Source organism: Leucoraja erinacea, chromosome 13 (genome assembly GCF_028641065.1).
Source record: "Leucoraja erinacea ecotype New England chromosome 13, Leri_hhj_1, whole genome shotgun sequence".
In the NCBI taxonomy this organism is placed as follows: Eukaryota; Metazoa; Chordata; class Chondrichthyes; order Rajiformes; family Rajidae; genus Leucoraja; species Leucoraja erinaceus.
Window position 1 is genome coordinate 30,895,251 of NC_073389.1, and position 22,457 is coordinate 30,917,707.

Below are 22,457 nucleotides of genomic sequence, written 5' to 3' on the forward strand. Positions count from 1 at the left end.
ATAAACTTCAATCAGGTTTCCTTGAACTCTGATGCCAATCCCAGCTGTCACTCATTGACGTCTTCTGTGACCTTTGCCCTGCGCGCTCTGCGCCCCCTCTGGCAGCGCTGCGTCACTGCGGCGGACGGCGCCGCTCTGCGCCCCCTCTGGCAGCGTTGCGTCACTGCGGCGGCCGGCGCCGCTCTGCGCCCCCTCTGGCAGCGTTGCGTCACTGCGGCGGCCGGCGCCGCTCTGCGCCCCCTCTGGCAACGTTGCGTCACTGCGGCGGCCGGCGCCGCTCTGCGCCCCCTCTGGCAGCGTTGCGTCACTGCGGCGGCCGGCGCCGCTCTGCGCTCGATGCCGTGTCCGTCGTCGTAGCCCCCGCCGCTCGGGAGTCGGGGCCTGTCTCCCCCCAACGCTGGCATGAGGCGGCTCCGGAGTCGGACGGTGAGCGCAGGGGAGACCTGGGGCGCGGGGTCATTGAGGAAAGGAGCCGGTGAGGGACCCGGGAGGAGAATCGAGGCCTGCGGGAAGGCGATCCGGGAAGGACGGGGGCCTGGGAGAGAGGGATTGGGGAGGGATGGGATGAGAGTGGATGGGAGAGGCCTGGGGGAGTGACGGCCACCAGGGGCTTGAAGCGGTGGGTGGGGGGGGGAGGAGAAATAATCAGGAACTGGGGGGGGGGGGGGGGGGGGGAGGCTAAAGGATAGGGGGTTGAGTGGGGTCAAGAAGTTGGGGAGAAGGGATCAACGGCTTGGAAGGGTAAAGGGATAAGGCGTTTGGGGACCAGGAGATATCAGGGGCTTCGGGGGGGACCTGAGGGGTGGATGAAGAGGACAAGAGGCCTAGGGGGGGGGGGGGGGGGGGGGGGGGGGGGGGGGGGGGGGGGGTCAGGGAGGAGAGTTCGAAGCTTGGGGGAAGGGAATCAAGGAAGTACCTGGGAGAAGAATGGAGCCCTAAGGGAAGGGGATAAAATGCCCTGCGGGAAGAAGAATAAAGTTCTGGGGGAAGGGGATCAGGGCCCTGATGAGGGAGAGGAGAATTGAGGGATAGGGGTCAGGGACCTGGGTTGGTGGGAGCGTGGATCAGCGAGGGGAGTGGGAGGCCTGGAGGAAGGGAATCGTTGAAGTACCAGGGAGGAGAATTTGACTCTGCGGGAAGGGGATCAGAGAGGAGTGCGGGCTTTAGAGTGGAGATGATTATGGAAGGACCCGAGAGGAAAACAGGGACTTGGACAAGGGGATCAGAGAGTGGAGCCTTGGAGGAGGGAGGAGGGTCGTGAAGGGATCTGGGATTGCAGGCCTGAGAGTAGAGAATCATGGGTTCTGGAGTAGGGGTGGGGCTGAGAGGGGATTGAGGAGGGGGATTGTTCAGTGATGGTATTGGCAAACATCTGAGATGTTTGATTTGTAAAAGTGCTCGGTATTGGTATTAGTGTTGGTTTAATTGATGAGAGAGGGGAGAAGAAGAAATGATTGTGATGGTAAAAGGTCCTTGATTATATTGTCTGCTTCCCCAACACCATGTGAAGTGTCGATTGTGGAGAGACTGGTCTGTATGATGGAGTGGTCTACATTCACAACTCTGCAATCTCTTGGGATCTTGTTGCCAAACTAAGTTTTGATGCTTTGGAAAGGATGCTATCTACGGTGTATTGTATTGGTAGGAGTTGGTGACATGCTGAACTTCCTTAGACTTATGAGGAAATAGAGGCATTGGTGCATTTTCTTGTCCATTGGTTTCAATATGGTTGGGCCAGGACAAATTGCTGGTGATGTTTATGCCTTGGAACTTGAAATTCTCGACCATCTCCACTTTGGCACTATTGATGCTGATTGGGGCATGCACTCCATCCTGCTTCCTGAAATCAATAAATAGCCCTTTGTCTTGCTGACATTGAGGGAAAGTCTTCTGTCTTAACATCATGTTATGAAGCTTTCTATCTCCTCTCTGTATTCCGTCTTGTCATTTTCAAAATCCACTACAGCGGTGTCATCTGCAAACTTGTAAATGGAGTTAGAGCATAATTTGGCTGCACAGTCATGACTGTGTGGTGGGGGGAGCGGGGTAGGATTGGGAGAGTGTGAGAGGATGATTGGTAACTGGTTGGTGGGTGAAGAGTGAGTTGACTCAAAACCATGTTTTGTTCTTTCCTCTATTCTCCAGCCGTGCCCTGTCCAAACGGATTTTGTGCCTGAGACGCACCTGCCCCTGTGGTGCACCCAGAACCCACCCAACCCTCCGTTCTGACTCTCCTGGAGTTGGTATTATTTACCTAGTCACTATGTTCAGGCATTGTCCCTTCTTCATTAATAGACTATTAACTTTGTTTAAAAAACTCACCTTTGCTCTTTAATCATTTCAAGCTACTAGTCTATCTCCAACCTTCCTTTCAAGAACACAAGTAAGTGGGAGCACCCGGACCTTCAGACCTGCCAGCAATCTGCAATGATTATGGCTGATCTACCCCATGTTAGTTCCCCATAGCCCTCAATTCTCCAATATTAAAAAAAAAATTGTATCTGTATAATCTTTGATGATCTAATCACCATAATCCTCTGAGATGGATAATTCGCGATTCACAACACTCTATAAGAAGGCATTACCACACAACCCATATCTTGCAAATATGTTCAAGAAGGAACTGCAGATGCTGGAGATTCGAAGGTAGACAAAATTGTTGGTGAAACTCAGCGGGTGCGGCAGCATCTATGGAACGAAGGAAATAGGCAACGGTTCGGGCCAAAACCCTTCTTCAGACTGACGCAGGGTGGGGGGGTGGGGGGGGGGGGGGGGGGCAGGAAGAATAAATGATGTAACTAGTAGCGTGGATAGGGGAGAACCAGTGGATGTGGTGTATCTGGACTTCCAGAAGGCTTTCGACAAGGTCCCACATAAAAGATTAGTATACAAACTTAAATTGGGGGTTCAGTATTGATGTGGATAGAGAACTAGCTGGCAAACAGGAAGCAAAGAGTAGGAGTAAACGGGTCCTTTTCACAATGGCAGGCAGTGACTAGTGGGGTACCACAAGGCTCAGTGCTGGGACCCCAGCTATTTACAATATATATTAATGATCTGGATGAGGGAATTGAAGGCAATATCTCCAAGTTTGCGGATGACACTAAGCTGGGGGGCAGTGTTAGCTGTGAGGAGGATGCTAGTAGACTGCAAGGTGACTTGGGTATGCTAGGTGAATGGGCAAATGTTTGGCAGATGCAGTATAATGTGGATAAAGGTGAGGTTATCCATTTTGGTGGCAAAAACGGGAAAGCAGACTATTATCTAAATGGTGGCCGATTGGGAAAGGGGGAGATGCAGCGAGACCTGGGTGTCATGGTACACCAGTCATTGAAGGTAGGCATGCAGGTGCAGCAGGCAGTAAAGAAAGCGAATCAGAATGTTAGCTTTCATTGCAAAAGGATTTGAGTATAGGAGCAGGGACTGAGGTTCTACTGCAGTTGTACAGGGTCTTGGTGAGACCACACCTGGAGTATTGCGTACAGTTTTGGTCTCCAAATCTGAGGAAGGACATTATTGCCATAGAGGGAGTGCAGAGAAGGTTCACCAGACTGATTCCTGGGATGTCAGGACTGTCTTATGAGAGAAAGACTGGATAGACTTGGTTTATACTCTCTAGAATTTAGGAGATTGAGAGGGGATCTTATAGAAACTTACAAAATTCTTAAGGGGTTGGACAGGCTAGATGCAGGAAGATTGTTCCCGATGTTGGGGAAGTCCCAGGACAAGGGGTCACAGCTTAATGATAAGGGGGAAATCCTTTAAAACCGAGATGAGAAGAACTTTTTTTCACACAGAGAGTGGTGAATCTCTGGAACTCTCTGCCACAGAGGGTAGTTGAGGCCAGTTCATTGGCTATATTTAAGAGGGAGTTAGATGTGGCCCTTGTGGCTAAGGGGATCAGGGGGTATGGAGAGAAGGCAGGTACGGGATACTGAGTTGGATGATCAGCCATGATCATATTGAATGGCGGTGCAGGCTCGAAGGGCCGAATGGCCTACTCCTGCACCTAATTTCTATGTCTATGTTCTAAGAAAGGAAGTGGAGGAGCCAGAGTGCTGAGGGAGAGCTGAGAAGGGGAGGAGATAGCAAGGGCTACCAGAAATTGGAGAAGTCAATGTTCAGGATGCAGACTGCCCAAGCGGAATATGAGGTGCTGCTCCTCCAGTTTCCGGTGGTGCTCACTCTGGCAATGGAGGAGGCCCAGGACAGAAAGGTCGGATTCGGAATGGGAGGGGGAGTTGGAAGTGCTGAGTCACAGGGAGATCAGGTTGGTTAATGCGGACCGAGCGGAGGTGTTCGGCGAAACGATCGCCAAGCCTATGCTTAGTCTCACCGATGTAGATCGGCTGACATCTAGAGCAGCAGATGCAATAGATGAGGTTGGGGGAGATGCAGGTAAACCTATGTTGCACCTGTTCCAGAAAGAAAATGTTGTCTACCTTCTTGCAAATATGTACTCTCGTTGGAAATTTGGTGATCAGGGGAAACGTTTCAACACCTATCCTGCCATGCCCATTATAGGATCTTGTATGTTTAAATAAGATCCGCTTTCATTCTTATAAACCAAAGAATATAGATCCAAATCCATTGATTTCTTACCATTTGTGGAATTCTGGCCCAGTTCCAGGTGGGGATGGTGCCAGTGCATTGAGGAGGTGGTTTCCCAGACCCCAGACAGGCAGATAGTGAAGGAAACCTGAGCAAGAGAGATGCAATCTTGGAGAAGAATTGGAGAGAGAATCAGAAAGAGGAGCAGAGGGTGAGGGAGAGTGAGATAGTCACGTAGATAGAGAGAGAAGGATCAACTGAGCCAGGCGAGTAGCTATACAAAATGACCACTTTTTTAAATTTGGGAATGGAAAGATAGAGACCATGTGGAAGAAAATATTCCAAAGAGAGAGAGAGACAGGAGTGGGATGAAGGAGAGACAATAGGTGCAGGAGTAGGCCATTCGGCCCTTCGAACCAGCACCGCCATTCAATGTGATCATGGCTGATCATCCCCAATCAGTACCCCGTTCCTGCCTTCTCCCCATATCCCCTGACTGCTGTTTTTAAGAGCCCTTTCTAGCTCTCTCTTGAAAGCATCCAGAGAACCCACCTCCACCGCCCTCTGAGGCAGAGAATTCCACAGACTCACCACTCTCTGTGAGAAAAAGTGTTTCCTCGTCTCTGTTCTAAATGGCTTAATCCTTATTCTTAAACTGTGGCCCCTAGTACTGGACTCCCCCAACATCGGGAACTTATCGAGAGAAAACATGAAGAAATATACATAGAGAGTAGAGTGGTGATGTGTGTGTTCTGAAGAGGGAAAGAGAATAAGAAAGACAGTGAGGTAGAAGAATACAGAGTTCAATTAATTGAAATTGGGTATGACGCAAAAAAGAACAGAGGGATGGAAATGTACAAGAGATAAAGAAAAGAAAGATTAGTAGAAAAAGAGTGGTTCAGAAGCAGCCACAAGCATGACAAAAATAGAGTGAAGCATATTCAGGTCAATAAGGTGATTGAAAAGACATAGAATGTTGCACTTTATTAGTTGAGCAATGGTATACAAGACCAGAGCAGTCATGCTAAAACTGTTTACAGTCTGGCCAGAGCGTGAACTATTCTGATGTAACATAAGAACAATGATTCCACTGGAGAATGTGCAGAGGAATTTTATAAAGATGTTGGCAGTACTGGATGTTGCATCCAAGAGGAAAGATTGCGTAAGGTTTGGTTGTTCAGAATGGAAAAGGCTGAGGGGAGACCTGACCATTAAAATTACGAGGGGTATAGACTGTCAATAGGAAGAACCTATTTTCCTCAGCAGAGGATCAAAGCGGAATTCGAGAAGGATAAGAGGGGAGATGAAGAAATATGTTTTCATCCAGAGGCTGACTCACAGCCTGAAAGTATGGTTGAGGAACCAACGTTAAATCTATTTCAGTGGTGCTTTAAAATGATCTCAAAGAGAAATGACCTTCAGCATTGCAGTCATAGTCTGAGGGGGAGAAGAGACAATGGAAACAATGGGGAAAATGGCCTCCCGGATCATATATTTTATGTGTATCAATTTTTGGCAATTTCACAGGAATTATTATTCAAAGCCTGAGAAATAACCTACCAGGTCATGAAGGTTAATTGTTTCCAATGCATTGTGTACAGGGACCTGGCACTGTAGATGTTACTCACAATAAAACCGGGGGAAACCCACGCTGTCACAGGAAGAACGTACAAACTCCGTACAGACAGCACCCCTTAGGCAGGGTCAAACCCGGGTTTCTGGTGCTGCAAGGCAGCAACTATACTGTTGTCACCATTCCGCACGTAAGTTATAATTTTTAGTTTTAGAGATAGAGGGCGGCACAGCAGTGTAGCGGTTGAGCTACATTTAAAGCATTTAAGTCAATTGAAACATAATATAGGCAGCTATAATCACAATAATACCTTTAATGTCTGAAGAAGGGTGTCGGCCCAAAACATCACCCATTCCTTCAATCCAGAGATGCTGCCTGTCCCGCTGAGTTATTCCGGAATTTTGTGTCTACAATCGATTTAAACCAGCATCTGCAGTTCTTTCTTACACAAATATGCCTTTCCTTTTTATTTAAATAGAATACTGAGTAGGATTCCTAATTGCCATGAGTTATATTGTTAGTAAGAATTTTGTTGTTCTATCTGGAACATATGACATTAAAACACTCTTGACTATTTAATAGTACTCTTTTGTGGATCAATCAATGTCAAAGTTTATTGAAAGGAATTATTGCAAACAATATATCAGTAGAAGCCTGTGATTCATGGCATACAACTGTATAGGAAATGGATCTGAAATTATCCTGCTCACCCTCACCCCCCTCCCCCCCCCCATATTTTCCAGAGATGCTGCCTGATTTGCTGAGTTACTTCAGCACTTGTTGCAAATCAGCACCTGCAGTTCCTTGTTTCGGCCATTCCTAATTGCCGGGTGTCATGTTGTTAGTATTGTGTTAAAAACTTTGTTTAGATTTCCCATTATACTACTTGAGCTGATTGTAAAATACCTGCACAGTTCACTTTAAATATTTGCAAGGATAATTTGATTGTAACGGGAGCAGTGTGTGTGTGTGTGTGTGTGTGTGTGTGTGTTTTTTCACAAGAATTTTTTTTTGATCCTTCAGTGTTTATTGAATACCTGCACAGTTCACTTTAAATATTTGCAAGGATAATTTGATTGTAACGGGAGCAGTGTGTGTGTGTGTGTGTGTGTGTGTGTGTGTGTGTTTTTTCACAAGAATTTTTTTTTGATCCTTCAGTGTTTATTGTCCATCTTCATTACCCTTGAACAAAGCAGTCTGGGAATCTGGAATCACATACTGTCCTAGTCGGGTAGAGATTACAGATATTTGCAAAGACAGTCATTAACTGGATATTTTTTAAAATCAGAATTAAATTATTTCGTTAACACCATAATCCTGCTAGCTTTTAATCAACTTTAGTAATGTATATAGCAACTTGCCCTTTGGAGTGTACCTGCAATATTAAACCATCATTTCTCAGTCATCATCTTTTTTTCTGGGAAATTGCTTATAATTTCATGTTATGCTTGTGATGTTGGAACACTTTTATGCCGTTACTGTGTTGAATTTTGCAATGCTTCAGTTAGGTAGTTTTGATGCATTCTATTTGGTCATCAACGTTACAGTGCTGTATTATAAGAAGCATTTATTTGGAGCCAGTTTACTTTGGATATGTTATAACAGAGGAAACAAGGCAATATTTTGTACACAGTAACTCACTAATAGTAAAATTATAATGGACAGATAATCCACTGAAGAATTGTTTGAGTGATAATAACAAAGACATTAGGTTGAACTGCCTTGTTTTTCTTTCATTGAGGCCACAGGCTCTTTAAAGTTATCGTGGCTGAAAGGTTCTTGTTTTAATGGTTCATCAAAAAGCTGGCACCTCTGATAATGCAAAATACCCAAGGTACTGCTTTGTAAAGTGGAAGCCACAGTTGCATCTTTTTAGTGGTCATCATTTCAATGCTACTAAGTTTTGCTATTTGGTATTGTTCATTATCACTAAATCATAGTAGCAAATAAAATGTAAGTATAGTTGATTGTCTAACTTTCTACAGCTTGATCTTCCTTGGATGGTAAAAGCAGAATGATTGTTGAATGGATGTGGTCCTATTTAATGAAGGGGCCCCTGAATAGCAATTGCATCACTCCACTCATTCCTGGAAGTCCCTGAATTTACCCGTACAAACTCTGGTGAGATTTGAAGGTTTAGACCTTCGCTGTGGCTAAGGGGATCAGGGGGTATGGAGAGAAGGCAGGTACGGGATACTGAGTTGGATGATCAGCCATGATCATGTTGAATGGCGGTGCAGGCTCGAAGGGCCGAATGGCCTACTCCTGCACCTAATTTCTATGTTTCTATGTATGATCAGTGAAGGATGTTGCTCGTGCTTACGTAATAATTTCTTTAAATATTTATCTTTTAAACTCATCAGAAATAAGAGTGAAGCACATTTGGGGTAGTATTTCATTTTCTATACGCATCCTCCTGCCTCGTTGGCTGAAGTCTTTGTTAGAGATATGTCAGGCCTATCCATAAAGACTGACTTAAATTAATTATATTTTCAAAATTTCAATGATACATATGAATTCTTATACATATTTTCAAACTGCAGTTTTCATCAAACACAGTGAAAAATACTGTAGACACACACTAAGCCTAAAGCAGTATGACCAGGTCAAAAAACCGTGCTGGAGCATCTGACCCGTTGAGTTTCTCCTGCACTTTGTTTTATTTTTAATCAAAAATGAAGCGTTTGCAACATCTTGTGCCCCAGTAAGATAATATGCATTTAATTTCGCCTACAGCTTAAAAATAAAATCAAAAGAAAATTAATCTTCTGTAATTATTTTTCTGTGACTGTTCCATGCTACTGTCCCCCTTCAGTAACCCTATCTCTGTGTTTTTGTTTCTTTATAGTAGACTCTGGTCTAATTATCATCATCCGATCCTGCAATACAAAGATCAAGCTACAATGGACAAAAGGATGAGAAGTGGCTTCTCCAAACCCAGAGTGTCTCTGCAGAAACAGGTATTGTAATGTCTCTACTTAACAGGCTGTAGGAGTTATTTGTTTTCAGTGGATTTAACCTGTAATAGTTTTCACTGGCACTGTTGATGAGTTTTTCAGACATTTTAAGATTTTGCCTATTGCCTTATCATATTGCTTATGGAAAAACTTAACACAGATACTGGACATCATTTGGCCCCTCCCCTATTTGAAAGTACATGGTGGCATTGGATTCGGTCTAAAAGAGACTCACTAGGCTAAAGTGTAGGAAAGAACTGCAGATGCTGGTTTAAATCGAAGGTTGACACAAAGTGCTTGAGTAACTCAGCGGGACAGGCAGCATCTTTGGAGAGAGGGAATGGGTAACGTTTCGGGTCGAGACCCTTCTTCAGTCTGAGGTCAGGGGACTTGGAAGGAGAGAGATAGAATGTAGTCGGAGACAGTAAGACTGATGGTTCTTTTTTGTCCCGCCCACTCCCCTGACCTCAGACTGAAGATTCAAGATTCAAGAATCATTTATTGTCACATGCACCAATTGGTACAGTGAAATTTGTGATCACCGTACAGCCCTACAAATAAAAAAGAACACAGCACATGATAGACTTTAATATAACCATCCTCACACAGCGGAATCAAAGTTTCTCACTGTGAGGGAAGGCACCAAAGTTCAGCCATCCTCCTCTTTGTTGTTCACCCGTGGTCGGGGCCTCCCGAGTCCCCCATGCAGTCGCCGCAACGGGCAGCCCGATGTTCAGGCCCTCTCACCGGGATGATGGAACTCCAACGTCGGAACAGAAGAACACCCTCAGCGGTTGTCCTGCTGAGTTCCTCCAGCATTTTGTGTCTACCTTCACTAGGCTAATTCCTGAAATGAGGGTTGTCCTGTCATGATCATGTCAGGGTGAGGCCACACACAAATTGGAGGAGCATCACCACATATTTCGCTTGGGCAGCTTACAACCCAGCAGTATGAATTTTGATTTCTCTCATTTCAGTGAAGACCTGCATTCCCTCTCTCTCCACCCCTTACCCACTCTAGTCGTCCTGCCAGTTCCACTGTGCGATCCTCAGATCTATATTCTTTGAAGTCTAGGAGTGGTGATCGTGTTGAAATCTTAGAAAATCTATTGGGGGCATGACGGGGTAGTTGTTGAGATGTTTCCACTTAATTTGAATCTAATTTTCACTAAGTAGGACATAGTTGCAAGACTAAGGACAGTCATTTAAAACATAATCGCATGGGAACTTCTCACAGAGGGTGGTGAATCTTTGGAATTCTCTACTGCAACGCGTTGTGCAGGCTTGATCATTGGGGGTATTGAAAGAGACTGAAAAATGTTTTAAAGCGATGGCTGTGGCTAATTGGCTCAAAAGAGGAAATTAGATTGGAGGTGATCATACTGAATGAAGGGTGAAGATAGACACAAAATGCTGAAGTAACTCAGAGGGTGAGGCAGCATCTCTGCAGAAAAGGAATAGGTGACTTTTTGGATCAAAACCTTCTTCAGACTGAGAGTCAGGGGAGAGGGAAACTAGAGGTAAGAAAAGGGTCAAAACAAATCAGAGCCAGCACCGATGACCAAGGAATGGTGAATTGGTCCACTGTTGGTTGTGGAAGAGGTGATAACAAAGACATATACGGATTCGATCAATGGAACTGGCAGGATGACAAGAGTGTGGAAGGGGCGGAGAGAGGGGGAATGCAGATATTCAATGAAATGAAAGAGAACAAATTTCATACCGCTGGGTTGTAAGTTGCCCAAGCAAAATATGTGGTGCTGTTCCTCGAATTTGCATGTGGCCTCACTCTGGCAGTACAGCAAAGCCAGGACAGAAAGGTTGGAATGGGAAGGGGAGTTAAAATGTTTGGCAATTGGGAGATCGTGTAGGCCAAGGCGGACTGAAAGTAGGTGTTCGGCGAAACGATTGCCCAGTTTACTCTTGGCCTCGCCGTTATATAGGAGTCTACACTGAGAACAACGGATACAGTAGACAAGATTGGAGGAGTGCAAGTGAACCTCTGCTTCATTTGAAAAGACTGTCGATGTCCCTGGATGGAGTTGAGGGAGGAGGGGTAGGTACCGCCTATAAGATTCAACACCTGTCCCTATACCTCCTCCCTCAACTCCATCCATCACCAAGTCTATGCTTGTTCTTGCTAATTTGCTGGTAGTGGGTGTTATTTATAAGGGCTTCCAGAAAGGATTTGTCAACGTTTTTTTTTTTAGGGCACTTGTCGGTTAAAGTTGCTCAAGGAGTCATATTGACTAAATTAAGAAATCGAGTGAGTAGCCAGAGACATGAGAATTACGGGCAGATATTCTGTTTGATAGGATGTATCAACCTGCAAGGATCTGTATTGGGTCTATGCAGGTCACGGAGAGAACATATAAACTCCACACAGACAGCACCCTTAGTCAGGATCGAACCTAGGTATTGCATTTAAAAGAGGGGTCACTTGGAAAATGTCAGGAGTGTTGATACTAAACATTTTAATACCTATTCATCAGTTGCCATAATACTGTCACTCTGTGAGTATGCTTTCTGTTGAATTTGTAGATAAAAGCCACAGAGGCACTAAACAAAATTGCCAAGGAATCTTTTTGCATAGGGCAATAAAGTAAGTTCATCAAAAATCTGAACACCATCTGGTTTTTCATATTTTATGGATTGCTCACAACGTTGCTCATTGGTTTTGAGTCCTGCATGTATGTGATGCGGTAGCATAGTGACGTCTGAATATATGCAGAGTCTTATATAGATTGCAATGAGCATTTTACTGTCAAACTTTAAATAGTGTGAAGTTTGCTGTTTAAATTTATTCCCAGCCCATGATCAGTGCAGAACACTTATGCAGAAGTAGGCCTTCTCAAAGCACGTGAGGTCTGCCTCGGCGTTACTTAAAGAGGAACCAGCTAACCAGGTCTCTTTTTAAATCTTTACTTGCTCCTTAATGTGGCTCTCCTCAACCCCCCCCCCCCCCATCCCAACGACCATCAGACCTCAAACGCACCCCTCTGCCACTAGCTAATTGTGAAAACCACCCCACAGTGCTGCAATCAAAGAATATTTTTCCGCTACCGTCACCTGATGCTCCATCCTGTAGACAGTGGAAGAGAAAATGAGAACAAGCATAGGATATTAAATTTAGTTGTTCCTCATTTCTCTTCCCTGCCTCCGTATGTTAATGAATTGGTGATCTCACTTAAAGTGACCTCTCTTGTACTTTCCAGAAAATCTGAAGATTGTTATTTTCTGTTTGTCTAGATTCTCACTGGTCAGCAGCAGCTTTCAATGAAGACTTTACTGCAGAACACAAAGCCACTTTGTAATGTAAGACTTGGCCAACACTGGAAAAGATCCGACAATTTAACTGAGGTGTGTAAGTGAAATCGCTTTCCTCCCTTTTGATTAAACATTGTATAATGAGGTTTAAATGCCCTCTAGGATTTAACATTTCTACTCTGGCACCATTGATGCTGATTGGAGCATATATCCCATTTTACTTCATGGTCAATAATTAGCTCTTTCATCTTGGTGATATTGAGGGAGAGGTTGTTATCCTGACTCCATGTTACTAAGCTCTCTATTTCCTTCCTGTATTCCATCTTGTCATTGTTCGAGACCTGTCCCATGACAGTGGTATCAGTGGTAAATGGAGTGTGATTTTGCCACATACTCTTTGAATGTATAGGGAATATAGTAAAGGGCTGAGAAAGGATCTTTGCAGGGCACCAATGTTGAGAATTATGGAAGATGTTTTGTCACCTATCCTCACTGACTGTGATGTCTGGGTCAGAAATTTGAGGTTCCAGTGGAAGAGAGGGTTACTGACTTGTAAATCCAGAAGTTTGGAGAAGTTTTACAAGAGGCAGCATCTATGGAGCAAAGGAATAGGTGACGTTTCGGGTCGAGACCCTTCTACAGACTGATGTGGGGTGGGGGCAGGAAGAAGAAAGTAAGAGGTGGAGACATTAGGCTGTGGGAGAGCTGCGAAGGGGAGTGGAAGGAGGGAGAAAGCAAGGACTACCTGAAATTGGAGTAGTCAATGTTTATATAGCAATGTTACAAAATTTTGAGATTAAAAAAATCAAGTCTGCAATTTATCTCATCAGATAAAGCGTAAAAATAAGTTTAATTTGACACCTAATTCACTTTCATATCTCAAGTAATAAAAAAGGTATGGCCATTTTCATACTCGGAAATTAGCATCTTGTTCCCTATTGATTTTCTATGGACATAACAAAAAAGCTGTGATCATGGACAGTCAAAAGCCCTTACCTTCTTAAAAATTAAGAGAACTGAATGAAATTTTCAGTTATCATAGATTGAACCATTCTGAAACAAATATAAAATAATCTTACTTGGATGACCTGAAATTAAAGCATATAAGTAGTTAGTTAAACAATTGTAGCTAATTTTCAAACTTCAATTACTAGATCTAAACATCTATCCATTTCTTAATAAATGATTAACATTTTTAAATAGCCTAAATATCCAAATAATATTCACAAATAATTCACAATAAAACATGATTTTTAAATCTCATTTACATCAATTTATAGGCCAAATGGAAGTGTTCAATTGCTGTAAATTAAAGTCCATTTAAATCGGCTTTCTAGTGGGTTCCTGTGAACGCGCTGGTTTAGAACGTTCACATTGCGCTGGATTTGTGCCCTCAAATGCCCAGACAAATACTGCGGGATATAAAGAGCCCAAAATGAGCTACTCGCTATAGTAAACTTTATATACAGGTTTCTTAGGAAGCCCCTTTTAATGTAAAAATAAGGTACATACCTTTAATTGTCTGCTTTATAAAACCCTGGGGCTGCGAGAGGTCGCGGGTTGAGAGAGTGATTTTAAAACTATTATAACTATTATTCGAGGCCTATAAAACTAATAATACCTTTTGCGACGGGGTCTTTCAGAGATTTTCCGTTAATGATTTACTAGGCTGAACATCTTCGATTGGAACAGCCTAGTAAAAATCGCGTTTTAAACCCGCCCCCTCCAAACAGCGCCAAAATCGCTGACACGGCCTGGGGCAGATTCCCAATGACGATTCAGGTAGGTTTTGTAACATACCTAGTTTATACTGCTGGGGTGCAAACAACCAAAGCGAAATATGAGGTGCTGCTCCTCCAATTTACGGTGGGACTCACTCTGGCCATGGAGGAGGCCCAGGACAGAAATATCGGATTTGGAATGGGAGGGGGAAGTTGAAATGCTGAGCCACCGGGAGATCAGGTTAGTTAATGCGAACTGTGAGGAGGTGTTGTGCGAAGCGATCGCCAAGCCTGCACTTGGTCTCACCGATGTAGAGCAATTGACACCTAGAGCAGCGGATGCAATAGATGAGGTTGGAGGAGGTGCAGGTGAACCTCTGCCTCACCTGGAAAGATGGCTTGGATGGAGTCGAGGGGGGAGGTAAAGCGACAAGTGTAGCATTTCCTGCAGTTGCAAGGGAAAGTACCAGGGGAGGGGGTGGTTTGGGTGGGGACAAATTGACCAAGGAGTTACGGAGGGAACGGTCTCATCGGAAAGCCGAACAGGGAGGAGATGGGTTGATGTGGCCAGTGGTGGGATCATGTTGGAGGTGGCGAAAATATCGGAGGATTGTCAGTTGTATTGGACGGCTGGTGAGGTGGAAGGTGATGACAAGGGGGACTCTGTCCTTGTTACGAGTGGGGGGGATGGGGAGTGAGAACGGAGCTACGGGATATAGAGGAGACCTTGGTGAGAGCCTCATCTATAGTCGAAGAGGGGAACCCCCGATCCCTAAAGAATGAGGACATCGCCGATGCCCTGGTTTAGAACACATCTTCCTGGATGCAGATGCGGTATAGACGGAGGAATTGGGAGTAAGGAAGTCCTTACAGGAAGCAGGGTGGGATGAAGTGTAGTCTAGATAGCCATGGGAGTCAGTAGGTTTGTAGTAGATGTTGCAGTAGTCTACCTGCGATGGAGATAGTGAGGTCTAGAAACATTATAGTGGGCGGCGCGACTCGCGTCGCAGCGGCCTCTGCAGTCCGTCTGTTTTTTTATTATTTTTTGTCTCGTTTGAATGTGGTTTTTATTTTTATTTTAACTGGGTATGTGTGTGGGGGGCAGGGGGGTGGGGAAACTTTTAAAATCTTTTCCCTGTGAGGAGAATCCGACCTTTTCTCTGTCGGGTCTCCGTTGTCGTTGGGGCCTAGCACCGTGGAGCGGCCTCCAACCGGAACGACCTGGGGCTCCAGTCGCGGAGCTGCGGACCTACTTATCATCGCAGAGATGGCCTAGTTCGGAGCGGGTGGAGCTGTGGTGGCGCGCGGCTGCGACCCGACCCCGGAGATTTGGAGGCTTACCGCAGGTCTGGTAGACAGTAACACCGGGAGCCTGTGGGTCCCTGCTGGGAGACCGCTTTTCGGGGCTTCCGCAACGGCGACTTCTCCCGCCCGAATTGCGGGTTTGAAGAGTACCTGGAGCGGGGCCTTACATCATCGCCCGGCGTGGCTTTGAATGACTGCGGGACTTGCTAGCGCCCGCTGGGGCCTCCAACCAAGACCCGGAGCGTGGCCTTGCATCACCCGGCGCGGCTTTAATGACCGCGGGACACTTACCATTCGCCCGCTGGGGGCTTTGACTCTGACATCGGGAGGAGAATGGGGAGTGCAGGGGAGAGATAAGACTTTGCCTTCCATCACAGCGAGGAGGAGATGCGCTGTGATGGATGTTTGTGTAAATTGTGTTGTGTCTTGGTTCTTTTCCTTGTGTGTATGACTGCAGAAACCAAATTTCGTTTGAACCTCAATGAGGTTCAAATGACAACAAATAAATTGTATTGTATTGTATAGTATTAGCAATTACTATCTAAATGGCATCAAGTTGGGAAAAGGGGAAGTACAACGGGACCTGTTGGTCCTTGTACATCAGTTAATGAAAGCAAGCATGCAGGTACAGCAGGCAGTGAAGAAAGCGAATGGCATGTTGGCCTTTATAACAAGAGGAATCGAATATAGGAGCAAAGAGGTCCTTCTGCAGTTGTACAGAGCCCTAGTGAGACCACACCTGGAGTATTGTGTACAGTTTTGGTCCCCTAATTTGAGGAAGGACATTGTTGCTATTGACGGAGTGCAGCGTAGGTTTACAAGGTTATTTCCCGGGATGGTGGGACTGTCATATGCTGAGAGAATGGAGCAGCTGGGCTTGTATACTCTGGAGTTTAGAAGGATGTGAGGGAATCTCATTGAAACATATAAGATTTTTCAGGGTTTGGACACGCTAGAGGTAGGAAACATGTTCCCGATGTTAGGGGAATCCAGAACCAGGTGCCACAGTTTATGAATAAGGGGTAAGCCATTTAGAACGGACACTAGGAAACACTTTTTCTCTCAGAGAGTGGTGAGTGTGGAATTCTCTGCCTCAGAGGGCAGTGGAGGCGGGTTCTCTGCCCCACCCAAGGTTTCCATGCGGTTCCTGGAGGTTTTTGTCAGTCTCCCTACCTGCTTCCACTACCTGCAACCTCCGGCAACCACCTGCAACCTCCGGGAACCGCACGGAAACCTTGGGTGGGGCGCAAAGTCTCAAGAGGTTTCCGTTCAGGGTTCCTAAGTAGGACAGGGGCAAGGCTGCTGTTCTACCGCAGTGCCAACATGCCGTCCATTATGCGGCTTGAGGGAAATGTGTATTGTCAGAGATGCTGTCCTTCAGATTAGATGTTGAACTTAGACCTTTTTGTCCACATGACTATGTAAAAGAATATGTGATGCTCTTTGAAGCACAAATAGTACCATGTAATCTCCCCTATGTCAAAGTCGACAATTAGTCTTTCACAAGCAGCAACAAAAGGAATGTATCCTGTTGCTGTTGAGTGCTGATTTGCCCATGGCTCCATATTTCCTTCTACTCCAACAGTGATTATATATCTTTGATTGCAAAGAAAATACATTAGAATGTCCTTGGTGAATTTACAATAGCTCATTCTGGGAATTTGTTTTACTTTACTTTATCTGAAATCCTCCTCAAATATTTTCTTGTAATTTGAAAGTAGCTGACATGTTAAAATTAAAGAAGGATGTTTGTATTTTTGATCTGAAATAGATATGTTGGTAATCTTCTCAAGGGAAACAGGCTGAAACTCGCAATACAATGGAAAAATTATATATTGGATAGGAGAAGGTTCAGAGATGGCTGAGTTTAAAAACCTGCTGATGCAAGTTCTGAGGTGTTTATGAAAACCCTCCATTGTCACTGAAACGGAGATCTAAATAAAGAGTATCTGGAATAGGTATAGCAGTTTAATGATCTGCTATTTTAGTACAAGTATTTGGGCCAAGGTGATCATGCTTAATCTGTTTTAGTTCATAGCCTTACACCTGCTGCCAAAGAAGGGATTAAATGTTAAATTCAGAAACCTGGAGGGTTGACAGGACTGGAGTTGAACTGAGGAAGAAGATAGCAGTGGAAGGCTCGAGCTCCAAACAAGTAACAAATGAAACCAAGTACTTCTGTTGAAAAGAGGAAAAAGCATTTTGAACAGTTAATGCTATCCAATCAAATTTATTGTAAAGGAAGTAAATACATCAAGGAAACCGGAAATGATAATTTAACCAATGCCTGATGTTACTACCTCAAGAAATTATATTTTATATATTTTCATAATCTGAATTAATTCTGCCTATTGAGTGCGTGCCACTGTCAGATCAATCCCATTCCTTCACATTTCCCTTCATCCTTTCTCTCCCACTTGCCCACCAGCTCCACCCATGGTTTTACTACTGCCTACCTATACTAATGGTAATTTACAGTGGCCAATTAACCCACCACCAATTTATTATTGGGAGGAAGATGGAGTGCCTCGAGGTAACTCGCGCAGCGCAGGGAGAATATATAAACTACTCACTGACAACACCAGAGGTCGGGACTGAGCCCAGGTTACTGGCGTTTTAAGGCAGTAGCACCACCTGCTGCATCACATAAAACTAATTTACGGAACAGTGCCAGAGATAACTTTTTAGGTGTAATATTTTGCCTGGTGTTATTAGCGAAAACGTCTGCATAAAATTGAATAGTTTTAGCAGTAAAGGAATTTACCTCCAGAAATAGTCCAGTAGTACAGTTTTTCCTTACAAATCCCTCTTGCAATACCCATACCAAATTGTCAGCCACTTATTTCTTGGGCTGATATGGGATCAGTTCAAAATGTATCTTAGGCCAAGTTGTCTTTACCCAACTATGAGAGGTTTCTCTGCCTTTTTTCCTTTCTAGGGGTTCAGTAAGTCGCATCAGAAGTCCCCTGCAGATTGCCACATTAATCCACTCATTATCACACCATGTGCCTTTTGGATCTCTTTGGTTATTTCAATTATCCTATAAGAAGCAAGTATGAATAGTGAGCTCATAAAGGCAACATGTTTACACATTCAGTAAACCACAACTGTTGAAAAATATCTGGATGCATCCACTGTGTGTGGGGATAAAACATCAGTAGATTTGACTTGGAGAAATGCTGGGGGCCAAAGTTTGGATGTTGATGATTTCCAGATGATTTAAGGATGGGACTTTCTTTTGCTCGCCCACATCATTCTATTATGTTGCTTAAATTACTTTGGGGGCTTGTAGCTCCTTAGCCTCTGTCAAACCAGCTATAATCACTTGCCAAATCCCAGATGTAATTTAACTCCTAATTATGTAGGCCTGCAGCTGATTTCACCAAAGAGTTCCATTATGGAAGAGAGGGAACGCATAGAACTCTGCAGGCTTCATGAATGCCTGCTGGAGGAAGTTGTTTTTAGCTGCAATTATCTCAGCTATCAGAGGCAGTTCCATTGAGGTGAACACTGGAGGAGAGATGACAGAACACAGTAATTTATTTATTTAACTATGTCAAAGACAATTGCAAAGTCAAAGAGAGTACTTTGTTTAGCCTGATTAAAGAGGTTCAAACAGAGCTGTTAGAGGTATACATTTAGTGGGAGATAGCTTCCTCAAAAGCCTGTGATAAGGGAAGAAAATTGGGCTTTGATACTGGCTGACAAAGACAAGAGGGATTGATGGTACTTTTTTTAAAGAGTGAGAAAATGTCTGATATGAAAAGCACAGTTCAATGAATGAAGAAAGGGAGACGGCAAGCCAAAATATGGGTGGGGGAGAGAGAGTGGTCCATTGAAGGCTGAGGAAGGCAAGTCAAGTATTTAGTAGTTGTCTGAAGTAGAAGTGAGGAATTACCATTTGCAGAGAGCTTTCATCAGATCCCAAATGCCAATGGTTTGTCATCAATTGCGGGCACTGTACCCCTGGAAGGATATCTTGGCCTTGGAAGTGGTACGGTTAAAATTGATTAAATTATACTAGAGATTAATGATTAAATTCATGAGTATGAATGTTTCTGTTTGCTCTTGGTTTCCATTCAAAGGGCTAAAGTGTCTGTCACATGACCATTTATTCCCTTTGATTCCATTTAATCGTAAAAGGTAAGGCCTCTTGAGCAGATTTGGCGCATTGGTTTATTTGGCTGTGAAAAATATGACAGCTCCGTGAAGACTGAGCAATTAAGGAACATTTAACTTAAATAGAAGAATGTTGTTTTTCAAAATAGTACTTCATGGAGTAAATTGACATATTACTTTTTTTTTTTTTTTTTTTTTTTAATTTTATTTTTATTAGAAGTACGGTAAATTACAATCCTACACAACACATATATCTTAATACATTTTTTGTACCGCTTCATTTTTTTTGAGCTTTAAGAAAAAGGTAGAAGTAAGGAAAGTAAAGAAAGTGCAAGAGAGTCGTGCAGTGCAAGAGTGTTGGGAAAAGAAAGCCCCTTAGGAAAGAAGTTAGAGAAGGAAGTAAAGTGAGAAAATAGACCCTAGAAAAGAAAGAGAGAGAAAATAGAAACAATCGCTCTATTATAACATTAAACTCCGCAGAAAGGGGACTACCAACCAAGTCTGTTTTGTTATTTTACCTCCCGTTACCAGGTCCTGATACCACTTATTTATATATATATATATTTTTTTTTAAATTACTATTGCACCTCATACTTGTAATAGGTCCAGAAACATAGACCACGTCTTTTGGAATTGGTCTGCTTTACCTGCTAGGAGGAATCTCATCTCTTCCAAATGTAATGTTTCAAACATATTTGATATCCACATTTTTAAATTGACATATTACTATTAATATTTTTTATCCGTTAAACGTTGGTACTAAAAGCAATAAGCAAAACGAGCACCCACTTTCCTGGCTCCTGCTAATTAACCAAAATATCACAATTGCAGTTTCGCCAGCAGAGGATACTAAAGTCTGTGGTGAAAACTGTTGCTGAAGTCTGTCTGCATTTGCTTGTGGTTGTGTTTGTGCTTATGTGCTACCTTTCTTTGGGGTGTTGTAAAGTGTAATCACAAGTAGTATGTGAGAATATGTGGCAAGCAGTTGTATCCCCAGGTACTTTCAACTGTGACCACGGGAGATGAAAAATCTTTCCCTATACCTCCTCCCTCCCCTCCATCCAGGGACCCCAGCAGTGCTTCCAGGTGAGACAGGGGCTCATGTGCATCTCCTCTAATCTCATCTACTGCATTTAGTTCTCCTAATGTGGCCTCCTTTACATCTGCAAGACCAAGCGTAGACGAGGCGACTAGTCCCCCAATGCTGCCGGCATCTCTCGGTTGCTAACCATTTTAACTCCTCTTCCCATTTCCATACTGGCCTTTCTGTTCTGGTCCTCCTCCATTGCCATAGTGAGGCCACATGCAAAGTGGAGGAACAGCAGTCGATATTCCACTTTGGTAGTGGTAGCTTACAACCCAATGGTATGAACATTGAATTCTCCAATTTTAGGTAACAACAACAACCCTTTCCCCTTCCATCTATTCCATTTCCATTTTTCGGACTTCACATTGCACGCATTTTTTCTTATCCAACAGCCTTTTTTGTCATCTTCCCAGCTCTGGCCTTTGTCCATCCATCTGCCAATCAAACCCTGCTCACCTGCATCCACCTATCACTTGCCTGGCTTTGTCCCGCCTTCAGTTTCTTCCAGCTTTCACTTCCCGGCTGCAATCAGTCAGAAGAAAGGTTCTGAGCCGAAATATCATCTATTCATGTTCTCCAGAGTTGCTCACCAACCCGCTGAGTTACTCCAGCAATTTGTCTCTTATTTTAGTATGCTTTCTATGGTAGAAGTTTATCAGAGTAATTGGAGATATATCAAATTGCTTCAGTCTCCGATGGAAGTGTGCCTTCTTGGCCTTTGCTGCATTGTAGTTGGTCCGTGGCAGATGGTTGGTAATGTTACTGCTTAAGATTTTGAAGCTCTCAATCATTTCCACTTCGGTACCACTGATGTTGATTTGGACATTAACTTCACCAAGCTTCCTGTTATCCAAATTAGTACATTTTAAATTGTTGCTCTTGTTACTCTTTAGATATTCTGTGCTCACCATCTAGTGTTGAATAACTTTTATGTGATTCTGCAGGTCACTTTTGTGGGATTTACCAATTCAATGGAAGATGCCAAATCTGCTGGAGAACAGGTAATGTCATTGCAAACTTGAAGATTGTAATCTTGTATCTACTGCAACCAGCTCCTGTGTAAGGTGCACTAAGTGCTATTAGTGAGCTGGATGTGCTTTGCTAGCTTTGTTACAGGAAATCAAGGAGTATGGGGAGAAGGCAGGAACAGGGTACTGTTTGTGGATGATCAGCCATGATCATATTGAATGGCGATGCTGGCTCGAAGGGCTGAATGGCCTGCTCCTGCACCTATTGTCTATGTATCTACAAAATCTATATACGCTTGCTGAAAGTGCTAATCTTTATAATTTCACTGTTGGGAAATTAGCTTCTCCATATGTTGTATTATTTTTCATAAACAACTTTGGTACTAAGGTGTGTATGTGTGGTTGTCAGTACAAATATTAGAATACATAGAACAGTACACCACAGGAACAGGCGTGATGGAAGTACAACGGGATCTGGGGGTTCTTGTACATCAGTCCATGAAAGTAAGCATGCAGGTACAGCAGGCAGTGAAGAAAGCGAATGGCATGTTTGCCTTTATAACAAGAGGAGTCAAGTATAGGAGCAAAGAGGTCCTTCTGCAGTTGTACAGGGCCCTAGTGAGACCTGGTGTAATGTGTGCAGTTTTGATCCCCTAATTTGAGGAAGGACATTCTTGCTATTGAGGGAGTGAAGCGTAGGTTTACAAGCTTAATTCCAGGGATGGCGGGACTGTCATATGCTGAGAGAATGGAGCAGCTGGGCTTGTACACTCTGGAGTTTAGAAGGATGAGAGGGAATCTTATTAAAACATATAAGATTGTTAAGGGTTTGGACACGCTAGAGGCAGGAAACATGTTCCCGATGTTGGGGAGTCCAGAACCAGGGGCTGCAGTTTACGAATAAAGAGT

The 22,457-nt window shown here is 43.9% G+C and overlaps 1 protein-coding gene across 5 annotated transcripts in view; it reads left to right on the forward strand.

The window, feature by feature from the left end:
• The first annotated feature begins 300 nt into the window (after positions 1-300).
• Positions 301-22,457, forward strand: part of akap11 (A kinase (PRKA) anchor protein 11) — a 55,586-nt gene continuing 33,429 nt past the window's right edge. For 3 of the 5 annotated variants that reach the window (XM_055644781.1, XM_055644783.1, XM_055644785.1), the window contains exons 1-4: positions 301-426; positions 8,973-9,084; positions 12,331-12,441; positions 21,525-21,581. In XM_055644781.1, coding sequence (XP_055500756.1) covers positions 9,028-9,084; positions 12,331-12,441; positions 21,525-21,581 — 225 coding nt within the window. In that variant the 5' untranslated portion in view covers positions 301-426; positions 8,973-9,027. Of the gene's footprint in view, positions 427-8,972; positions 9,085-12,330; positions 12,446-21,524; positions 21,582-22,457 lie in introns of those variants that run through there. The other 2 variants (XM_055644782.1, XM_055644784.1) reach the window with 2 other exon arrangements.